General features: G+C 34.1%; 4 protein-coding genes across 13 annotated transcripts; 2 read left to right on the top strand and 2 right to left on the bottom strand.

Moving 5' to 3' along the window:
• Positions 1 to 477: 477 nt before the first annotated feature.
• On the top strand, positions 478 to 2498 carry LOC130996641 (uncharacterized). Its single transcript, XM_057921937.1, has 3 exons — positions 478 to 670; positions 1354 to 1694; positions 1771 to 2498. Exons 1-3 carry the CDS (start codon positions 652 to 654, stop codon positions 2368 to 2370), a joined length of 960 nt encoding a protein of 319 aa, XP_057777920.1. The 5' UTR covers positions 478 to 651; the 3' UTR covers positions 2371 to 2498.
• Positions 2499 to 3261: 763 nt separating this feature from the next.
• LOC130996745 (uncharacterized) lies at positions 3262 to 4305 on the bottom strand. The gene is made up of 2 exons (XM_057922036.1): positions 3912 to 4305; positions 3262 to 3837 (listed from the first exon to the last, which is right to left on the bottom strand). The coding sequence occupies exons 1-2, from the start codon at positions 4251 to 4253 to the stop codon at positions 3436 to 3438; spliced, it is 744 nt and encodes a 247-aa protein (XP_057778019.1). The 5' UTR covers positions 4254 to 4305; the 3' UTR covers positions 3262 to 3435.
• Positions 4306 to 5179: 874 nt separating this feature from the next.
• Positions 5180 to 9977, bottom strand: LOC130996180 (protein ALP1-like). 7 transcript variants are annotated; one of them, XM_057921709.1, is made up of 7 exons: positions 9653 to 9976; positions 9463 to 9570; positions 6843 to 7405; positions 6532 to 6757; positions 5943 to 6406; positions 5782 to 5840; positions 5180 to 5470 (listed from the first exon to the last, which is right to left on the bottom strand). In XM_057921709.1, the coding sequence occupies exons 3-5, from the start codon at positions 7371 to 7373 to the stop codon at positions 5943 to 5945; spliced, it is 1221 nt and encodes a 406-aa protein (XP_057777692.1). In that variant the 5' UTR covers positions 7374 to 7405; positions 9463 to 9570; positions 9653 to 9976; the 3' UTR covers positions 5180 to 5470; positions 5782 to 5840. The 7 variants fall into 7 exon arrangements, with proteins under 7 accessions (XP_057777692.1, XP_057777698.1, XP_057777684.1 ...); XM_057921715.1 differs by having other exon boundaries at positions 9463 to 9538; XM_057921701.1 differs by having other exon boundaries at positions 9110 to 9535.
• A 5297-nt stretch (positions 9978 to 15274) lies between these two features.
• On the top strand, positions 15275 to 18798 carry LOC130995811 (uncharacterized). Of its 4 annotated transcripts, none has more exons than XM_057921261.1 (11): positions 15275 to 15484; positions 16207 to 16336; positions 16434 to 16555; positions 16637 to 16836; positions 16929 to 17210; positions 17301 to 17359; positions 17453 to 17489; positions 17583 to 17654; positions 17741 to 17891; positions 17961 to 18092; positions 18167 to 18798. In XM_057921261.1, the coding sequence occupies exons 2-11, from the start codon at positions 16216 to 16218 to the stop codon at positions 18569 to 18571; spliced, it is 1581 nt and encodes a 526-aa protein (XP_057777244.1). In that variant the 5' UTR covers positions 15275 to 15484; positions 16207 to 16215; the 3' UTR covers positions 18572 to 18798. The 4 variants fall into 4 exon arrangements, with proteins under 4 accessions (XP_057777244.1, XP_057777237.1, XP_057777262.1 ...); XM_057921254.1 differs by having other exon boundaries at positions 16204 to 16336; XM_057921279.1 differs by lacking the exon at positions 15275 to 15484 and adding an exon at positions 15848 to 16138.
• Positions 18799 to 21581: the final 2783 nt, after the last annotated feature.

The raw sequence follows: 21581 nt of genomic DNA, 5'->3' as shown, positions 1-21581 counted from the left end.
CATAAATATTAATGGTGGATGCATCATTTTGATGGATAAATGCATCATCTGGGTTCGAATTTTGGAGGGAGCAATTTTTTATTTTTTATTTTTTATTTTCCCGAATGCAATTAATTGTACAACGAATGCAGTAACTTTACACCTCAGTGCAGTGGTTTCCGTTCTCATTTTAAATTGCGATTTTCACTATAACCAACCCTATATATATATATATATATTAATTTATCCTACATTGCAATCAATTAATTCAAACACAAAACTAAATAATTCAAACAATCCCAATCTTACTCTATCCTATTAGGGCACGTTTGCTTCAAATCTATAGATTACCTTGGTTTAATATTGTTGCAGTTACTTAAGCTAGAATTCAGGAGATTAAGGACGTTAAATATATATCAGGATAAGCTTGCAAACTATTTGGTAGCATATTTCAACCTTTGGATTTAGGTTTAATATTATTGCAGTATATATAAAAATACATATTTGCCCTCTGAATAAATTAGAAATTACCATGATTTCCAACATAAATCCCACGTACAACCAGTAAGCCATATATCAACACAATTTTCGCCAAAATCAGAGACGGCTCTAATACCGCAATAGACTGGGTTCCAGAATTGTTGTGTATTTTCAATTCGAAAGCACTAGAACATGAGTTCTGGGATGCAAGGTGAGTATTCAATACTTCATGGTGATTTTTTTTGCATGAAATTTTGATGCATCCGAATTTTTGTACTGCTGCGTTTTTCTAATTTTTTTTGTCATGGTATCGTTCCTTAAACCTCTTGGAATTGAATAGCTATATGAAGCATTGCTCACGTATCCAATACCTTCTGCATTTTTTTGTGGTTTGGCGAGTGCACAGCAAGTGTTCGAGGAAATGCCAAAAAGATATATGGTAGTTAATTGGTAAAACCCGTTTAAGTGATTAGAATCAATTAATCATTCCTTCATTTTTGTCTTATTTGTGTAACAATTTTCTTGTTGATAGAGCTTACTTTTGGCTTATTATTTATTTTAGTAAATTTCTTTGTTTGACTTTAGCCTATGTACGTAGCTCTATAGCTAATTAAAATAATTTACTATGTAAAGCAACTTTAAATCCAAGAGAAAATTGCTATATTCAGATTGTCATGCTCTTCTCATTTGCTCATGAATAGTATCCATGATCTTCTATCTAGGTTCTATTCAAATGCAAATTTTGTTCTTCGACTTTGGCCATCATTCCATCATATATTAACATAGCGAAAATTTATGGTTATGCGACAATAGCTTTTACTAGCTAATTCTTGCAAAATAAATAAAACACAGTTCATTTTTCTTTCACTCACAATCATGTTAAAATCGTCACAGATAGTAGTGGTCGGATTAATAAGACAAACACGACACGTCGAGCTTGGTCAAGTAGGGAGGAAGAGGTTCTTTTGGCGGCCTTGAAGGAGTTAGTAGCTGAAGGTTGGAAATCCGACAACGGATTTCGTGCGGGATACTTGAAGAAATTGGAGGAGTCAATTAAAAAAATAATTCCAACAACCGACTTGAAAGGCATGCCGCATATAAATTCAAAAATAACGACTTGGAAGAAGGATTATAACTCACTAACGAACATGTTGAAGATTACTGGCGTGGGCTTCAACGTGCAGGGCACGCACATGATCGATGCCACTGATGAGCAATGGGATCATATTAGGAAGGTGATGAACCATTAATGTTTGTGGTTTTTAATTTCATTGTGTACACGAGTTTGTAATTGGATTTTATTAAATATAGGTGGATGGCAATGCAAAAAACATGCAATTTAAAAGTTTTAAGTACTTTGATCAATGGTCTGAAATCTTCGGGAAGGACAGGGCCACCAGAGACGTCGCTGAAGATTTAACGGAGGCAGCACGTCAGATGTATCACAACATCAATCTCACCCAACCTCAGGACGTCGATGGTGATTACCATGTCACGCTAGATGATGTGAATGAAGACGTACCTCTTGCTGACAGTGTTAGCCAAACCCAGCAAGCCGAGTCTGATGTACGCCCTCCTAAGAAATTGAGAAAGAAGGGTGGCGGGGGCGACAAGATGTTGGAGTACATGGCCGAAATCAGCCGCGACACTAAAATTTCACTTGACACAATCGCAGGTCGAATGGGCCATGATCAAGATATCTCCAAGGCGAGGAAGGAGGTCTATGCTCAACTGAATTCAATCAGTGGATTGTCCCAAACAGAGAAGTTCGAAATAACCAATATGTTAGCCAAAGAAGTTGAGCTCCTAGATGTGTTCACAAGTCTACCCGAAGATGCGAATAAGGAGTACGTTTACCACCTTCTTGAGGAGAAGAAGAAAAAGTACAATGGTGGAAGTAATTTGGAGTGATGGTATTTTGTTCATAAGACAATGCATATGGAGTGAACTATGTGAAAGATCTTTTGTTTTGAACATGATTTGTTTCAATTTATGCTTCTTTTGTGGTTGAATTTATCTAGGATATTTGGTTAGTTGAACTTTTTCGATGCCTTATTTCCAAATGAAGCTCAAGATTATTGCCCACAATGTTAGTGATACTTTAATTTTCATAAGATTAATTGTGATATTTCTGAAGGATGTGAATTACTCAACTATAAGTAAAACCCCAACCTTTCTCTACTGGTATTTTTTGGGGTTAGGAAAACAAAAAAACGAGCTCATAATAAAGTTAGATTATTGGAACGAAAAGAGACAGATCTAAGTCATGTAAATGCTGGTTTAGGACGAGACTCCTTAAAGGCCTTAGCATATTATACCAGATCAGTCTTTGCAGCACTCTGAGATTTGTCGTCGTACCCTGCTTCCACGTCAAAGCTTCTGAATATACTCATAGAAACATCGTCACTCATCCTTCTATAACTTTCTCCACAGGCATTCTTCTGATCTCGCGAATGCAGGTCGAAAGATTGTCTAGACGAAGTGTATGATGAGGTCGGTGTTGTCTTCATGAGGCCATCACCAGCGTCCAATTGCAGGCTGTCTCATGGTTTTTATGGTCATAGTTGGTGAGCTCGTAAATTTATGCTGCAGTTTTTTTGAATTTTGCAGACAAAAAAATTATAGGTATGCAATTCTAATTAAGACTCATGTGTTTTGAGCTGAGATTAGTTATGTGCGTGGGATATATAGGTTAGAATTAGTTGAATCCCAGTTATTTATTTCTTTGTGTTTTGAGCTGAGATTGTAGTTTTTCACAGCAAGCGAGAAATAGAAAGTATCGACAACAAGGTGTGGTTTTCACAAAGGAGTGATTGTTGATACTCAATAAAATTTAACAAAGTCGTAGATATAGGGAGAATTCGTCTACGTATTATGATGTCAAATTGATTTTGGAACATAATCATGGAAATCAGAAAAATAACTGAAATCAATAACGATAAAGCCTCAAAATTCATAATGCTAAAATTTTTTCAATTATCTCCAAGGACTCCACGACGACCCGCATGAGCTGCCCTCAACCCCATTGTTCGGGTATTCTTTACGGACGCGGGCCGGAGCAAGAATTTGTTGCTCGTGGGACGACCAATTAGTGCTACTAATCTGGTCATCTGGAGTTTCGCCATCATCCTTGGGGAACAAGCGTCGTACCGGTGGTGGTTTTTTAACAGAGCGAGTTGACGTTATCTCGTCGTCGGATGAGTCGTCGACAATAACCACCGTTCGCCCAGCAATGTTGGGACTGGGAGTATCGCTATTGAGGATTATGTTGCGGGGATGGTTGTGTTCGGTCTTCATTGATTCTAGACCGAACAACTTACTCATCAGCCTGAATTGCGGCTCATCCTCATAGAAATACCATTTAGCGGAAGGATCATCCTAGAGCATAAAAAAAACAACACGTAAATGAACACAAGTTTTATATTTATACAACAAAAATAAAATTATAGTACCTTCAATATTTTTTTCCACACTGGTTCGGCCGCGGAAACAACTTTCCTTCCAGTATCCCAATTAGTATCAGAACGTTGGTTAATCTTATTGAAAGTTTTGTACCGCTTTTCCAAGAAGGCAAGGCGGTCATCAACATCTGCGAGACTAATGGGTGGGTAATTGTTTTGGTTGATCGAGTTTACAACACAAAGCTTAGCGTGTGGTGATTTATGTGGCGGAACGATATGGCATTCGGATTTCATTGACACAAAGTGAGTGAGGAGTTCAGTGTCGAGGTCCTCGCTCCATCTTCCAATATTGTAGAAATAGTAATTTTGAGAGTTGATTTTGCTGAAATCCATGTTGAAATCTACTCTAATGAGAAAGAAAAAAATACGAAAGATTTGTGGTATGCATGAAGACTTGAGGTTTAATCCTTGACGACCTTTTTATAGGCCAAAAAAGTATGGGTATAACCAAAAAGATTTGGTTAGTTGCGTGAATTTCTATAGGCCAATTTATCTAGGAGTTTATTTTGTATCTTGTTGGGGAGTTAGTTTTGTTTATGGAATTATTCAAGTCAAAGATGTGTAAGTTTATTTTTAATTCTTTTTTAGAATTCCTATTTTTAAATTTTAATTTTTCACGTCATAAACATTTTGTATTTTTTGCTTCATTTGTAGAATTGTCATATATTTTTGTAGAATTCTCCATAAAGGAGCTTTCTTCCCCTCCGAGAATTTCTCTCACCCTGAAATCCTGGAAATTTTGGTCACTCTTGGGCTTAAGAAAACCTTGGGTACAGCTGGATTGCTTGATTGTGCCAGGTCAGACTCCATGTTGTACGAATCAAGGGACTCTCAAGCATTAATACTTGCAAGGAGGCTGCTTTCTTGTTTAAATTCACTGTCATTGAAGCTGTCGTATGCAGAAGAGAGTGAGCATTCTGCTGATACTACAGAATACCAGGAGAGTGCATCCCTGTTGATGATGAAGATAATTTGTCTATTATTGGTTCAGTGGAATCCTTATCAAAGTCTTTGAATGATCATTCAGTAGTCAACAACTTGGTTAGTGATACGTGTGGGGAAGATTTTTGGTTAGCTCTGCGGTGTATCAGCTGGTGTCCAGTATTTTTTGTATATTTTGGTGAAATATGTCTCCATAAATCTGCAAACAAAAGATTAAAAAGAAGACCAAATTTTATTTATAAAAAACAGAGGAAACAGTGACAAATACTGCTCGAAAAAACAGAGGAAACAGTGACTGAAATCGACCGAGAAATCACTGAGTAGGGAGTAAATCTGCATACCAGAATCCAGAAGATCATTACCGTTGAATAATACATATGAATTGTATCAATGATGAAGGAAATTTAGCAAATAAACTAGGTTACCCACTGTCACTTGGGGGGAAAAATTAACAAAATAATAAGCTACAGATGACTTTTCACTCTCTTTGAAAACATACAGAGCTCCTACTGAAGAACCTAAGCTTCTCCTTTGAGAGTGGCACAACAAAAAGGTTAGCAACTAATCTCTTTTCAGCCTCGCCTCATAACCTCCTTCGAGCCGCTTTACTAGTATGTGAAAAAAAAAAAAATACAGCAAGTTAACACGTAAATAGAGACACTAATATGTAATTAAGTAATGAATATACCACTTTTCTTTAAGATTTTGATAAAGATATATATTTTCGATTAAAAAGTATGTACAATCAAATTATATATATCCTGTGTAACTAAACTACTGTGATTAGATATTCTCTAAGATGAGATATAATGCCCACCTTTAGAATCATGTGATGTGAAGTCATCTCCACAAATCAAATCCCAACAAAATGCGTATAAATGACATGAAATTATATTTATATACAGTTAGATTTTTATACCTTGTGTTGGAGAAGAAGTGTATGTGCTCCACTGTGCGTGGCGCAGCACCAACGTTTCCCTAGTAATGTTTGAAAATTAAAAATGGGTTAAATGTAAAAAAAAAAAACATTTCAAGAATAAAAACACTATTAAATTTTTGAAGTTGAAAGGCAGTTTTCACCTAGTGTTCATTCACGTAACGCATCCACATTTCGTTAGCCAATGCGTCTCTTGAGGCATTCCATTGAGGAGAATTCTCCACGGTATCAATGAACTCCTCAGGCTCTACTTGAAAGTTAGTAGCATTAGTGTTTGCCATCTCATCAAATTGTGCCTCTAGAGGATCATTTGGCATTTCCGTGCGAATAAAATTATTGATTAAAAATGTAGCCATTATTAATCGATTCTGGATTTTAATTGGATAAAAAGTGGTGGAACGCAAAATGCTCCACCGCATTTTCATTAATCCGAACGCCCTCTCTATCACATTCCGGGCCTTGCTATGCCTCAAGTTAAACAACTCTTCCTTGTTTTGGGGCCTAGCAGCAGTTGGACCCCACTCCTTCAGGTGGTATCTAACTCCTTTGTATGGCGTTAGAAAACCATCACTGTTTGCGTAACCATTGTCACACAAATAATAATTTCCTATAGAAGTCCCAAAAAACAAACAAACAAACAAGTTAATTATAGACAACTATTCTCATAAATATAACTTATAAGCGAAAATGTCTATATTTCATAAGAATAAATGATTGTACATGATTAGTTACCCTTAGGAACTTTAAATCCGTGGGGTCTGTTAAGGGCGTCCCTTAGTATTCTAGAATCCGCGGCAGAACCTTCCCAACCAGATAGAATGTAAACAAACTTCATATCCCGATCGCATACACCTAAAACATTAGTTGAAATCTGCCATTTCCTTGTTCTATATCGTGGTTTCACATTATTGCTCACTGTCACATTAATATATGTGCCGTCTAATGCCCCTAGACAGCCCTAAGAATAATATACATTTCAAAACAAGTTAGTAATATATAAAACGAGGGACAATATTACTCCATTAACATTATGAGCTTCCTACCTTAAACCATTGCCACCGCGGGTCTGTGCAGTCATCGGGAACAACCTTGGGTTTAGATAGAAAAAATTGGTGCAACTTCAAAATTGCCCCTAATACAGCATGTACGTAATGCGAGATGGTCTGCCCAGACCTCCAAAAATCAAATCTTACAACCCTATTTTTTTTATGATGTGCTAGGACAGACAAGAACATAGCTACTTGTTCTTCGACACTCACATAGCGACCCTCAACTAAACCCCCTAGTTCCCGTAATATGTGGCACAACCGCCCAAATGTATTACGGTCCATACGCAAATTGACAATGCAATCTATGTCATTGGTACCTATCATCCGGCGTAAATGCTTAATTTGGTCAGGTACTCTACTTACTATTTCATATTTTAATACACCATTCGCACGTTTTCTTTTCCTTGATCTAGACTCAGAAAAATAAATAATTACAAAGGCCATCTTAAGAATATGCAGTCGCATTATTAATTGCAGTAACAAGAACCAAATATCATTCAAACGTGCTCTTTCTCCACCAGGCATTTAATGTCAAATTTGAGCAGATTATCGGTAATCTGCAATGCAAAGTGAAATTCAAAAATTATATTTAATACATTCCCCCAAAGCAACAAATCTAGAATTCAATCACAATATTAACTAAACAGAAATGCATAACACAGATGAAGATCGACAGCATATATCTCTCTCTATATATATCCCTGCTCAAATGTTCATATGCCCAATAACTTTGAAACGTTTGGGAAGTATATGCACATAGTTCGCCCCAATTCAAGTATCATATATATATTTTCAACAACGATAACAAATATCCTATATATTTTTTTAAGTTTCGACTATTTCATAAATAAAATCTGTGAGAATACAGAATTCACGACTAGAACTTAAGCATTCCTTGTAGATTAACCTAGATATAGTTGAGTGCAAACAGAACTCCCAAGCAAAGCTAAAACAGGATGAAAAATATATACAAAATTAAACAAAAATAAAACTTCAAATGCATTTCACTTTTCAGAAAAAGACATGCTTAAAAACCATAAGAAACAATAAAAAAAGACTGTAATTTTGACCTCCAACAACGATAACAGAGATCAAAAATACCTTTTGATCAAAAATTTAGTTCCCAACAACGATAACAGAGATCTTAAATATAATTAATTCGCCTATTTCATTAATAAAATCTGCTAGAAGAAGAGAGCAGGTGTGGCAGATTACGAAAGACATTGGGGACACTTGCAATTTTCTTCTATCTTGTAGTTTACTTAAAGCCTAACGTATATATTGCATTTAGTTTCATGTTTTGCTTGCACTATCTTCGAATATAATAAATCGTAAAGCATCATTCTTTCGCGGAAGAGTGGCAATATGTGGTCTTCGGCAGAATGAATAATATATTTTATAAACTAGTCTGTTTTTAGCTGCATAGAGTTTCACCACTTCTGTATGGGATCACGCATAACTCAAATCGATCCTTATATGGGGCCTGCTAGAAGCTAAACCTCAGCCACATAAACCAACAGAAGAAAATTAAAATGAGCATAAGGAAATCTATTTTCATCTATAGTTTGCAAATTTACAACCAGCACACAATTTGAATTATACAATTTGAGAATTAAGTCATGATCAAGGAAGGAATAATGAAGAAGAGAAGAGCTCCAAGCAATGCCAAGCCCTAGAGAAGACATATGTGCGTGTGACCTGCTCTGCAGACTCCAGGAATCATGACGACATCAAGATTTGAAAGCAATGAATTAATACCAAACAAAATATATACTTACTTAGATGCCAGTGTTGCAGGCATGCAGTGACAGTATTCAATATTCATGATTCAAGTATCCATGATATGCATATTTTTGTGTCACTGTTAATGTTAATGATAGGCCTATTACTTGTTATGTATTCTTTAGTTTCTTCAATTGAGAACGTGTGTGAAATGTAGCCATTCCAACAAAATATATGGCAGTAGTTTTGGATTACTAGCAAACTCATCACGAATTTCATCAACGTCACAAGCTAACAATAAAATGTTAAAACAAATTCAAGAGAACATAATATTAAAACATACTATATGTCAGCAAAGACACAACACAATCTCGAAAAGCATTTAGCAGCAAACACCAAAGTGTTAAACATAGCTAAACAATCAAACATATCAGCAATCACCAAACTGGAATAGCCAACTGACCTTATCAAACAGATTAAGGACCTAAACGTACAAAATAGCCAAACTGGAATAGAAGATTTCAACGGCCTAAACTCACCTTATTTCAACAGCCAAAATCCTTTTTTGCTTGAACAGTTCTCGGGCTTAAACTCATATGGCCAAACTGGTTTGGGAATTCTGTTCTGGTTGCCGAATTTTCTTGTGCAGAATTCAATTTCATTGTGTAAAGAAAATTATATTCATCTCGTGGGGATTGTTACACGAGTGAATGCAACAATGGAACTAGTAAATTTCAATTCAAAAAAACATCCAACACGAGCTTACTTTTATGAAGATTGTATTCAGTTTTTTTCAAAAACAAACTAACAAGCACAATCAATTTACTTGCATTCAATTCCCAAATACAAATCAACTTTAGGTTCCAATCACAAAAACGAGTTAAGCACGTACCACCTTGTCGATTACGTCGTGAAATTAATTCCAAAACTTGAGTACAGTTCTTCGTCGGCGAGAATAGCAACGGCTGCTGGGAGAAAATTCGAAGTCAATTTCAATCACCTTTGATTCGTAGAGAAAAGGGAAATTTGAGGGCTTCCGATTCTGAATTGAAACACGAAAATTCGAAGTCAATTTCCCTCACCTTTGAATTCGTAGAGAAAAGGGTAATTCGAGGGCTTCTAATTCTGAACTGAAACACGAAAATTCGAAGTCAATTTCCTTCACCTTTGAATTCGTATAGAAAAGGGTTCTTCGAGGGAAAATTTCTAAACTGAAACACGAATGCCACAGGTGGTTTGCATATTAGATTTGAATTTGAGGGCAAAAATGAGATTTGGCTGCAAGGAAAATTGGGTAGTTTGCGTATCAGAGGGGGGTTGCGGTATATGTAAACGGGATTAATCTCGCTAAATAAGACCGGGCCTTTGCATAATCATGGGCCGACTGTTCTACGCTGGAAGACACCAAACGATAGTGCAAAGCTGTATTAATATGCTAATACAGCAAGAAACAGTACAACAAACACGCCCTTAGTTTTATTTATTTCACCCACCAAACCAAACACTATCCTAAAAAAATCATATTCTGGAGTTCCAAATTTTGGCCGAAATAAATTTGAAGCCATGAGAAAAAAAATAAATCAATATTCTGCAAAATGGTTTACAAAATTACTCGGCACAATATTTCGTTGGTTTTCATTTATTTTCAACTCGCACGTAATTTTGACGAAGTGACTTTTTTTCACTATATATTATTTTGCGTTGGTTTGGTGAAATAGTAATGTTTTCTTAATTAAGTTTTAGTCGACAAACAAGACCTACATGAATCAGCTCTCGCGTTTTCACGTACGTAAAATCGTAAATTCTTGAACTAACGTAATCAGTTCCGTAATCATTTTCAGAAAAGCGCTATTCACACGTTCCGATACTATTGATAAAATAATTTGGGATTTTAATAATCAGATGGTATTTATTTGAAGGCTCTAATATTGACCGGAATCTAATTTCCTCCTTCTGTGACTTGACTACTTTTAGAAATTCGGTTGGAAAGACGAGTCAGATTCGTTGCACTTCTATCTCATCATAATTAAATTAAATGACTTTTTCTTTTGTCTATTCTTAATTCTTATTTTGGTTAGAACCTATGACTTGCTTTTAAATATATTTGTCCTCGTTCTGTTAATTAATTTCTCCAATTACTCCAAAAGTGGCTACGTCAAAAAGGTTCGAATATGGTATTTTATTTTTTCATTTTCATTTAATTAGTATGTGCGTGATAACACCTCTAGATAAAAATTTCAAGATATATATATACCCACTTTTATAAAGAAGTTTCCTTAAGAGTATTATTTTTTATTGAAATTTCTATTTTAAGGATAACTACTAACTAGCGTTTGCATCCCGTGCAAAGCACGGAAAAATATATTTTAATTTTTATATTTATAAATTAATACTAATTTAATTATCATACTCATGAATATAATAAAAATTAATTTTAACTAAATATATTTTCCTAAGAAAAACTAAAAATATTTGAATTTAATATTAAAAAAATTAAAAAAAATACAATTATAAAATTAGATATTATGAAAAGAAAAAAAAATAAGTTAAAAAAATAAAAAATACTAATAAAAAAGAATTATTTTTTTTTCAAAAACATGAGAGAGGAGAGAGAAATTTATAAGATTTTTATATTTAAACAAATTTAATTTGTACATTTTAAATCAAATATTTACATAAAATATATCAAATTAAAGCTCTTATCGTGATCTTTAATTTGATATTGCGTATTAAATATTTTATAATTATTCGAATTTCACAATTTTGGAAAGAAATTAAAACAACAAATCAAAAGTTAAAGAAGTGGAAAATAAAAAGAACAATATAGTTAAAAAAATAAACCTTCAATTTTATTGTAATTACAAAATTGTCACTCAATTTTAAAATTGATTTTCAATTAGAAATTGCCTTTTTAATATAGTATAGATTATATTCCTTGATCTAAAAAAAAAAGGATAATTATATTCATTGATCAGTTGTAAATGAGTATTAGCGAAGGAGTTGTTGAGTTTGGCGCCAGTCTTTAGGCAGGTAGAGTTTTTTATTGTACTACAATTTAGTGAAGGTGGATTTTTGTTAGTAGGAATGGATAAATGTGGTTTGATTTTGATTAATAGGATGTAAATAGTCAGATTTTGATTATAGACTATTAGACTTTGGCAGTCATGTGGGCTGCTGTTTTGTGTTGTTCCATACTTAACTCCTTTCTCTATTTTTCCCATTCCTGTCTGTCTGTTTCAAAATATTGATAGGGCATGGCATGGGGCTTTACCTTTAACCCAAAATATTCACAAAAAACAAACAAACTTACATATGTAGTGTGTGTTAAAATTAAAAGAATGTTTACTCCTTACTCATTAGTGCAACTGCAGGGAAAGAACTTAAATTGCTTCACGGATTTGAACTCTAATTTATTTATTAAAGAAATTGAAAAAAAAAATTCTACTACTATTTTATACTCTCTCAAATGTTAAGATGACATACATAATAAATATCCATAGTCAGATTGATATACTATATTATAATTGTATGTAATGACCTTTTTTAAGATTGCGATTCTCCGAAAATGAAGGCACTACTGAAATATTTATTGAGGATCTCATCTGTTATTACCACATGAGATCCTATGTCCCATTATTTTGTGTGTACCACTCTTAATTTATTATAATTTTTAATTATATTTTCTATCAATTTTAATTTATTATGCTTTAAACTGCTAAAGCTTATGACATATACATATTTATCGTATGAGAAAAAGATTTTCCATACGGCAAAAATGGACCACCATCAATGTCAGTTTAATTATTGGGTTAGAATACTGAATACTACACGTAAAATCAATAATATATCTTTTTTCTTTCACGTGTGTTAGGTTTTGGGTTCGAGTCCACCGTCATACGATATTTAAATTTCTTTATTTACTTATGTAATAATAATAATAATAATAATAATAATAATAATAATAATAATAATAATAATAATAATAATAATAATAATAATAATAATGATGATGATGATATATCTTTTTTACGCACTACAATAATGTCCTATTTTGTATCTTCAACTTTCGGTATTTTCCACAAAATATCTCAAGCTTTCAGTGTTTTATATAAAATATTTTGATAAACACTTAATTTTCAATTTTTTCCATAAAATGTCTAAATTTTCATTTTTTATTCAAAAACTCCAACTTTCAGCGTTCTATAAAATATCAACTTTCACTATTTTTTTAAAAATATTTCATTATATAAAATTCGGAGATAGAATAGTGAGTCAACTTTCACTTATTCCAAAAAATTAATGTTCCGTTATATAAAATTTGGCGACAGAATGATGAGTCACATCACCATATTTTTAAGTGAACAATATCATTTTACTGGGTAAGGTGAAAAAAAGATATTGCACCTAAGGATTTGGCGAAGTAACTCATATTGCTAAATTTTATATGACGAAATATTTTTCAATAAATGCTAAAAGTTCAAGGTATTTTAATAAAATATGAAAATTAAGGATATTTTATGAAAAACGCTAGAGGTTTTTGAAGAAAAAAAAAATTGAGGATACTAAACACAATTAATCAAAATTTAATTGCCTGAATTTTTGGGAAGAAGACTAGGGTCACAAACCAACTTATAGACCGAGTCGCTGTCTCGCTAGGGAGACTATAATACATTTCAGATTTGTTAGTGTTTTTTCTTTTCTCTTTTTCTAATACATAATTTTATAAGAAATTTATTGTTATATACTAATCTCATCTCTCATTCCGCAATTAAAAAAAAAAAAAATAGGAAAAAAGTTTACAATTGAAAGCAGCACGATAGTTTTCAGAAAACAAAAAAAATAGAAAGAAAAAGAAAATAGGGCCTCTTTTTGTAAGTATAAAAGATGATTATAAAAAGATGGCGTAATTTATTTTTATTTTTATTTTTTTTATTTGAGAGGAAAACGATATGGAGTCTAATAAGATTGCTATGCTCCACAGTCCACATATTATATGATGAACTACTTATATTTTAGTTTGATATTTTTTTAAGGGTGCTTTTACTTTGATGGATAAATTTATCAGTAAAAAATGAAGGATGATAAAAATTTATGCCTTTAAATATCTTATTTATTTTTCAATATTTAACACAAAAGATAAGTTCATCATTTTTCTTTTCTTATTTTCACTTAATGGATGAATAATATTATCCACTCAAAAATAGAGGAATAATATTATCCATTCTTGAAGTGAAAATGAGGAAGGAAAAATGGTGAATTTCTCTTTTGTGTCAAATGTTGAAAAAGAAAAGAGATATTTAAAGGCATAAATTTTTGTTCTCTCTCATTTTCCAATAATAAATTTATCCATCAAAGTACACGCACCGTAATATGTATAGGTATATTCTTTTTTATTGATTAATTTATTATGGAAAAATAATGAATAACAAAAATTTATGTATTTAAATGTTTCATTTTTTTCCCCCCTCATTTTCTATAAAAGAGAATTTTACCATTGTCTGTTCCTTCTTTCACTACAAGAAAAGGTGTCGGGCACCGACAGAATTTACGACGGACTTGTGTCCGCCGTGGATCACCGACGACGGTACAACGATGAAAAGGAAAATCTCGACCGGCCGACTATTTTGCCTACAGACAAATTACTGACGAACGTATTTCCGCCGTTAAACTATTTTTAAATTATGAATCAATATTTTAATTTAAATCACCGACGGATTGAGTACCGACGAAGAATAGTTTGTTATTAAATTTTTTTAATTAATAATCAATTATTTTAATTTAATTTACCGATGGACTTGTTACCGTCGTTATTTCATTTAAAAATCAATAATTGAATTTATTTATTGAATTTATTCATTAAAATTTATCGACGGACTCTGTTCCGTCAGTGAGCCCTAGGTTGAGGAGATTAATTAATTGATCGGGCTCCTTTGATTTTCAGATTTTCAGAACTCTCTCTCCTTTCATTTTTTGAACTCCCTTCCTTCGATTCCCAATCGCCGCCGGTAATCGGCCCGACGCCGTCTCCCTGCTGTCGAAATCGATGCCGCCTTCGTCTCTTGCGCTTTGCCGCTATGAAGAGCCCCCACGGCACAGACCGCCGTGAAGAGCCACCACGACGTCACTCTATTTTTGGTGTGTTATCACTCGTTCAAGTGATAAAAAAAATGAATGAATGAAAAATGATAACTTTTTCTTTTGAAGAAAATGAGGGGGGGAATATTTAAAAGCATAAATTTTTGTTATTTCTCTTTTTTTCATTATAAATTTATTACATATACAGTTAAGACAAGTCTGACATGAAATTTCCCACCTTAAATTTTAATTTCATGTCAATTAATTAAATAGGGTTCCAACTACAAGTCTATTTTTCCGTTGGCACGAAAAAATTAATTCAGCAGCCAAATGATATCTATCTATATAAACCCAAATTTTCAACTAAGAAAAATCTCCCCAAATAGTAACCGAAGGTATAAAGGAGAAGACGGGGAAAAGATAATGGGTAAAAAAGTCCAATTCGCATGGGATTGGTCCTCTGTTGAAGCGTTTGACTTCATGCAAAATTCTAACAATCAAATATAAAAAACAATATTTGAAAATTCCAAACGTTCTAGATGACAATTATCATTCCAATACGACTTTATTTAATTTCCATATATATAGTGCAAGACTGAGAGCTAGAACCAAAATTCATTTCAAAATATTTATTCATATATATTTTCCTACCTATTAAACCCAAACCTCCTTTAACCCGTTTCTTTCTGAAAATACAAGCTAGGATTCCTACTCCGAACTGGATAACAAGAAATTATCATTAATACTCGAAGACGCGAATTAAATTTGGTTTCACCAAGCAAATCCAAATCCAAAGACGCAAGAGGAAAAGAAGTAGAAGTGTTAATTTGTTTTTCACAGTAAGTTTTTCTTGAGGTTTTCTCTTGCATGTACCTTTCATGGCGGTGTGTGTGAATCTTCAAGGTTTTTGAGCATATCTTTAAAACGTTTTTATAGTTAAAACTACGACGTTTAAAATCGACCTAAATCCGACGTCCAAGTGCGTTGTTCTTGGACCTTTCTATGGAACTAGCTAATTAAGATTAAAGTTGGGATTTTTAGCTTTTCTTGTTATGCTTTAACAAGTTGTTTTTCCTTGAATCTTCTTCTTGATTTTGTGCTTTATGTTGGTGGATGCATGACCAAAATATACTTTACTTGCCCACCTAATTCTAAAAAGCTATAAGCCTCCTTCCTTCCCTCTCTCTCTCTCAATTAGCTTCTTTTTTTTCTCTTGCACCCACTATCCTTTCCATGATAAAGACTCTAGCTTTTATGCCTAATTGCATTCTTTTCCCATCATTTGTTTCACACATCAAAACCACATATTTTTTCCAGTGCTCCCTTTTTTCCAAAATTTGATTTATTATGGCCCCTGGCTACATCCCTAGATTATTAGAAAAATATCATCAATCTTGGTAAATTAGTCCCTAGTTATAGGTTGTGCCTTAATTAAATAAACAATTAAGCTGCATGTTAATGGAGGCAGTGATCTAATCTCAGTTGTAGATTAGGTACGTACCTCATTATTTCTATCGTATTTTCAATATCACAAATTCATTAGTGATTTTGGTGGCAGCAGGTTGAAGATATGGTCTCTATAGGTGGCGGCTCGTCCATGGCAACAATCCTACTTATCGTCACCATTAGCATGGCCTTAAACTTCACCTTGCTTGCAGCCCTACCAATCTTGTCAAGCAGCTCACAATCAGGTAATTAATTCAACATATTTTTTTTAGGTATCATGTTTATAAGTCTATATTTAAATTTGATCATCACATCAAGTTATGAACATACTACTTATTTCAGGGAGATTATTAGCTGAAACGAGTAACGGATCAAACTTGGATGATACCGTGAGAGTAGACCCTTTGGATGGTTTCAAGAAATACAGAGGAGGGTATGATATAACAGACAAAAACTATTGGAGTGTAAGCATCTATTCCTCTGCATAAAAATAGTCTAAACATACAAGAATTATAGTCTTATATATGTTGTTTTTTCGCGTGCAGTCGACTGCATTCACAGGCATATACGGATACAGCATCGCAGCTGTGTGGCTTCTGTGTGGTGTTTTATATGGAGGATTTCTCCTTGTAAGAAGCTGTTGTTTGAAGGGAAGAAGAAACCTCAAGAAAAAGAGACAACTTTGTCACAAAAATTGCTATGTCCTACCTCTTCTTTTGGCTGTTGTTTTCACCCTTCTTGCTATGTAAGTAAACTCTGTCAAAAGCCAACAACATTAACTAACTATGTTTTGTCATTAGATGTTAATTTGGATTGAATGTCTTGTGTTCATCTCAGATTGGGGATTGGCCTAGCTCTTGGAGGGAATGCCAAGTTCCACGCGAGGGCCAAGACAGTGATAGACATCATAATCGACACAGCAGATGAGGCCTCGGACACAATATACAACACAACTGGAGCCATGAGGGAGATGAGCATTACACTTGAAGCTGTTGACGCGGATCCTGAGGCCACGCGCTTCCTGAGTGAAACGTCCCAGAGGCTCGATGCTCAGGCTAACGACATAGCCAGGCAAGCTTCAAAGAACAGGCGCCTCATCGACAAGGTCCTCAAGATTGTGTATGTGTCTTCTCCCATCTCTCTCTATGCAATGACCATCTCTTGTGCCTCACTGCAGAGGAATGACCGCTTATTTGCTAATCTTTGCAGGTATATAATCACAACTGTCACAGTTTCTTTGACTTTGGTAGCTGTCATTGCTCTTCTAGGTAACACTAAATTACTCCTTCACCTCCATCCAAATATATCAACTGCATCAAAATCATTCCTTAAAACTAACTGAATTCTCTTTGTTAATACAGCATTAGGCATCTTAAAATTTCCGAGGACTGTTCAAGTGTAAGTGTTACTGTTTCCATCTTATTTCTTGTTCAAGATTTGCCAAAATTGAGTTTTTTTAATTTTCTCATAAATTCACTTACCCTCTTGCAGACTGATTGCAATATGCTGGATTTTGACCGTCCTATGCTGGTTGTTTTTTGGAATTTATTTCTTCCTAGAAAAGTACATTCCTCACTTCCTTAACTCTCACTAAACTAACAAAAGACACATACTACTTGATACTGATTCAACATGTGTTGCTTCCCCAGCTTCTCGAAAGACACGTGCACGGCGCTAGAAAGCTTCCAGAAGGATCCATACAACAACAGCTTGAGCTCCATCCTACCCTGCGACGAGCTGCTGTCTGCAAAGTCAGTCCTGGATGATGTGAGTGCAGGAATCTACGACTTAGTAAACGAGGTACCATTCCCACATTGGATTTCTTGCAATCCACAAAATTACAAAAATCTGAGATTTAAAAAAATGCAGGTGAACAACAACATATCCACATCATACGGCAACATCGTACAGATCTGCAACCCCTTCTCCCCGCCGCCTCTGTACGAGTACCAGCCCTGGACCTGCCCCTCTTCCTCCATCCAAATAGGCGACATCCCTAGGGTAACGACTCAATCATCTCATCCCCGCTACATTTTGCTTAATTAATTAATTAATTAATTGGTGATGGCATGCAGGTGCTGCGCCTGCTGGTGTGCCCCGACTCGGAGGGGCCGACGTGCAACGGGGGGATCGTGGTGGCGGCGAGCGAGTACTACACCATCGAAGCCTACACGACGTCCATCCAGAAGCTTCTAGACGTGTACCCCGGCATGGAGGCGCTGGTGGAGTGCGAGACGGTCGAGCTTGCCTTCGCCGAGATCCTCCAAAACGAGTGCGCCCCGCTCAAGAGGTACGCTAAGATGGTATGGGCTGCGCTGCTATTTCTCTCTCTAACCATGGTTTCCTTAGTCCTCGTATGGACGGCCGGAGCGCACCACCAACGCTCACGGCATTCTTTCGGCGGCTCTGTCAAACCGCACTCTATTGATCTGCATGACACCGTTGACGGCGATGACGGCAAGCCGAATTTGGACGTCTGATTGGAGGTGGACACGACCGTACAACGTTAGATTTTTTGTACAGGATTATAGCAGGTATAGATGATTAATACAATACACACAGTAGGATTATACGAAGACGAGATGGAGCCAATGGGGACAAACAAACCCCCGCTCTCGCGCGGATTTTTTTTTTTTTTTTTTTTAATGTCAATGAAAATAATGTATTTATTTTACTTATTCATTTATTTAATGTTAAGTTTCTTGAATACAGAATCTTGCTACAGCTGCACATAGTTGCAAATCAACGTCAGGCTAATATTATCTCGTCACTGTCTTCTTCGATCTCTGATATGGTTCATTTATGAGAGAGTTGCAATTGGAATTTTATCTCATTTTTAGTACATCAACGTGAGTTTCTCATTTATCACGTAATGAAGCTTATGAATTTATTATAATCATAAAAAAGATTATATATATAATAATATGTAACTTCAAAAGAATATAATAATAATAATAATAATAATAATAATAATAATAATAATAATAATAATAATAATAATAATAATAATAATAATAATAATAATAATAATAATAATAATAATAATAATAATATATTGGGGTTTGGATTGGGACACCCAAAAATAGAATATACTCGAACCATAGAATTGGAGGTGAGTGTGGAGATGTGAACCCCAAAAAATTTTACTTTTAAAATTAAATTTTTCATAAAAAGAAATATGATACTTAAAGTGAAACAACCCAAAAACAAAAACAATGTGTAGTTAGTGAACTAATTGTGAGTGGTACAATAATAATGTGTGGATCATAATGATATATGGTGTAGTTAATAAATTATGTTAGGATATTTGTTAATTATGTGTTAAATTTTTATTTTAGATAATGACGCATTAAAATGGAATGTTCAAAGATGATCTATTGAAAATCTGAAATGGGACAGTATTTATGTCTATTTATTTTATTTTATTTTTGAAAAAACAGGAGCTAATTAATTCAAGTACAACCTGCTATGAGTTGATGGAAACTATGCCAATATATGAAGACTTCGGCCCAAGCCCGAGTCTATAAGGGCCCAATTACTAGAAATCAATAGGGAATGTCATTATCATAGAAGGGCCGGATTTATTTATTGGGTTTAGAACATCTGTCGATTCTATTTCGATTCTTATCAATTTATTTAGAGAGTCGTCACTATCTATTTGCGTCGCAAACGAAAGCCAACTACAACTACAGGCGCTTTCAACAACTGTTTTCTTTTCAAAGAGCAACTAGAGAATGTTGCACTATGCATGCTCAATTTAAAAAGAAAATCAGAAGTGTTGTTTTTTAAAATACCTTTTATTTTCACATAGTTTATTAATGTTTTGATAGAAATAACACATAAACGTGATATGCGAGGTATATCACATTTCTAGTGGTGAGAGCTATATGTGATGATAAATTTGATACAATATGTAAAGGTTTATGAACAAAATTCTTATTAGGTCATGATGATTTTATAAAACCGAATATGGAAAGAAACTAAAATTAACCCAACATTGACACAATATGAATTACAGATATAACTTATCACATAACAAAATATTGGAGATCATGTTTTAGGGCTCGATTGATATCTTCATGGGATCATGTTTTAATTCCTTTTTATTAAAATTCATTTAGTGTACGTACATTAATTACCGACTAAAAATTGAATTGAAATAGAATAGTATTGGCAGATACTGAAACCACAACAAACAACACGGCCACATGTTGTTTGAGCAAAGTTGGACATTTTCTCGAGTTTGATTCGTTATAATTGCTACAACACAATGTCATTTTCTATCCTTCTCAACTTGGGATCGATGCTCAAATTTTGACAACCCCACCTTACATTTATTAGGATGTCTCAACTACATCTACAACTACAACTTAATTGTAATTTTTCATCAGAGTACTCAACGACAAGTACATTTTTTAGTACATTTGAATTGCAATTGTTTTGTAATTTTCGAAATATTTCAAAAATGATGTTGGTGGTACAGAGTGGATTAGTATGACAAAATTGTCCATTTTAAAAAATAAACCATAAACTTCCAACTTTTGTTTTGGTTCGAGTAAATGAGATCGATCTTTTGAATTATAGTTGCCACTTTTTTGAAAACTAATACTCCCTCCCCCCTTGGGATGGCCTAGTGGTTGGTTGGGGTGGTTGCCTGTTGTCCAAGAGGTTACAGGTTCGAATACTCTCGGCCACAATAACCACTAGGTGGGGTGTGTGTGTGGTTTGTATTATTTATAATGTAATTTCATCAAAAAAAAAAGTGTGTAATTAATAAAATATAAAATTGATAAAGTAGCAGAGAGAAGGTAATAAAAGTGATAAAGTAGGAGAGAGAATATAATAAATGTGATAAAGTAGGAGAGAAAATGTAATAATTATTACCAAAAAAGGAAACGTGCCAAGATTCGTGGGATGACCCAAAAAAGAAAACGTGTCAAGATTCATGGGACGGAGGGAGTAAACTTTTAGCTTAATACCCTCTTACATAATTGGACGATGAAAACAATTAAATTTCTAAATAGTATTTCAGCGATGCAAATTCTTACATAACTTCATTATCACATTACAGTAGTAAGCATACTGTGATAGGATTGAAGGTGACAGATATGAAGTTGGTAAAATTGGGATCTGATAATAGATTTGGTTAATCTTTGCAAGCCTGTTCATTTACAAGCAATTAAACTTAAATTTAATTCGTTTAATAGGCGAGCTTTATTAAATAGAGGGCAAATAGCGCCAAAATTCACGAACTTTTACCCGATTCTCGTTTTTTCCACGACTTTTTAAAGTTAGATAAAAATACGCAACCTTTTGATAGATTCTGATTTTTCCCACGATGAATTTTTCCAACAATTGTATCTCTCTCTGATTTATCTTCTTCAAAAGAAGCATTCGTCATGTTGCTTTTTATCCACCAACCCTATGGTTCTTAGATGCTCCAAAGCATTGTCCCTTTCAAACTTCAACTTCTGAAAATAGAGCTTGTAA

This window comes from Salvia miltiorrhiza, chromosome 1 (assembly GCF_028751815.1).
Source record: "Salvia miltiorrhiza cultivar Shanhuang (shh) chromosome 1, IMPLAD_Smil_shh, whole genome shotgun sequence".
NCBI lineage: Eukaryota > Viridiplantae > Streptophyta > Magnoliopsida > Lamiales > Lamiaceae > Salvia > Salvia miltiorrhiza.
This window is presented reverse-complemented; position numbering and strand designations above follow the sequence as displayed.

What these genes read in the sequence shown, in the direction of transcription:
- LOC130996180 (XM_057921732.1), bottom strand. Translation starts at nt 7,373, where the DNA reads ATGCCTGGTGGAGAAAGAGCACGTTTGAATGATATTTGGTTCTTGTTA. An exon ending in CGCGGTGGCAATGGTTTAAG is followed by an intron (nt 6,758 to 6,842) that starts GTAGGAAGCTCA and finishes TATTATTCTTAG; the next exon opens with GGCTGTCTAGGGGCATTAGA. An exon ending in CGGATTTAAAGTTCCTAAGG is followed by an intron (nt 6,407 to 6,531) that starts GTAACTAATCAT and finishes GGACTTCTATAG; the next exon opens with GAAATTATTATTTGTGTGAC.
- LOC130995811 (XM_057921261.1), top strand. Translation starts at nt 16,216, where the DNA reads ATGGTCTCTATAGGTGGCGGCTCGTCCATGGCAACAATCCTACTTATC. An exon ending in GACAAGGTCCTCAAGATTGT is followed by an intron (nt 17,211 to 17,300) that starts GTATGTGTCTTC and finishes TAATCTTTGCAG; the next exon opens with GTATATAATCACAACTGTCA. An exon ending in TCTACGACTTAGTAAACGAG is followed by an intron (nt 17,892 to 17,960) that starts GTACCATTCCCA and finishes AAAAAAATGCAG; the next exon opens with GTGAACAACAACATATCCAC.
- LOC130996641 (XM_057921937.1), top strand. An exon ending in AATGGGATCATATTAGGAAG is followed by an intron (nt 1,695 to 1,770) that starts GTGATGAACCAT and finishes TATTAAATATAG; the next exon opens with GTGGATGGCAATGCAAAAAA.
- LOC130996745 (XM_057922036.1), bottom strand. Translation starts at nt 4,253, where the DNA reads ATGGATTTCAGCAAAATCAACTCTCAAAATTACTATTTCTACAATATT. An exon ending in TGTGGAAAAAAATATTGAAG is followed by an intron (nt 3,838 to 3,911) that starts GTACTATAATTT and finishes TTTATGCTCTAG; the next exon opens with GATGATCCTTCCGCTAAATG.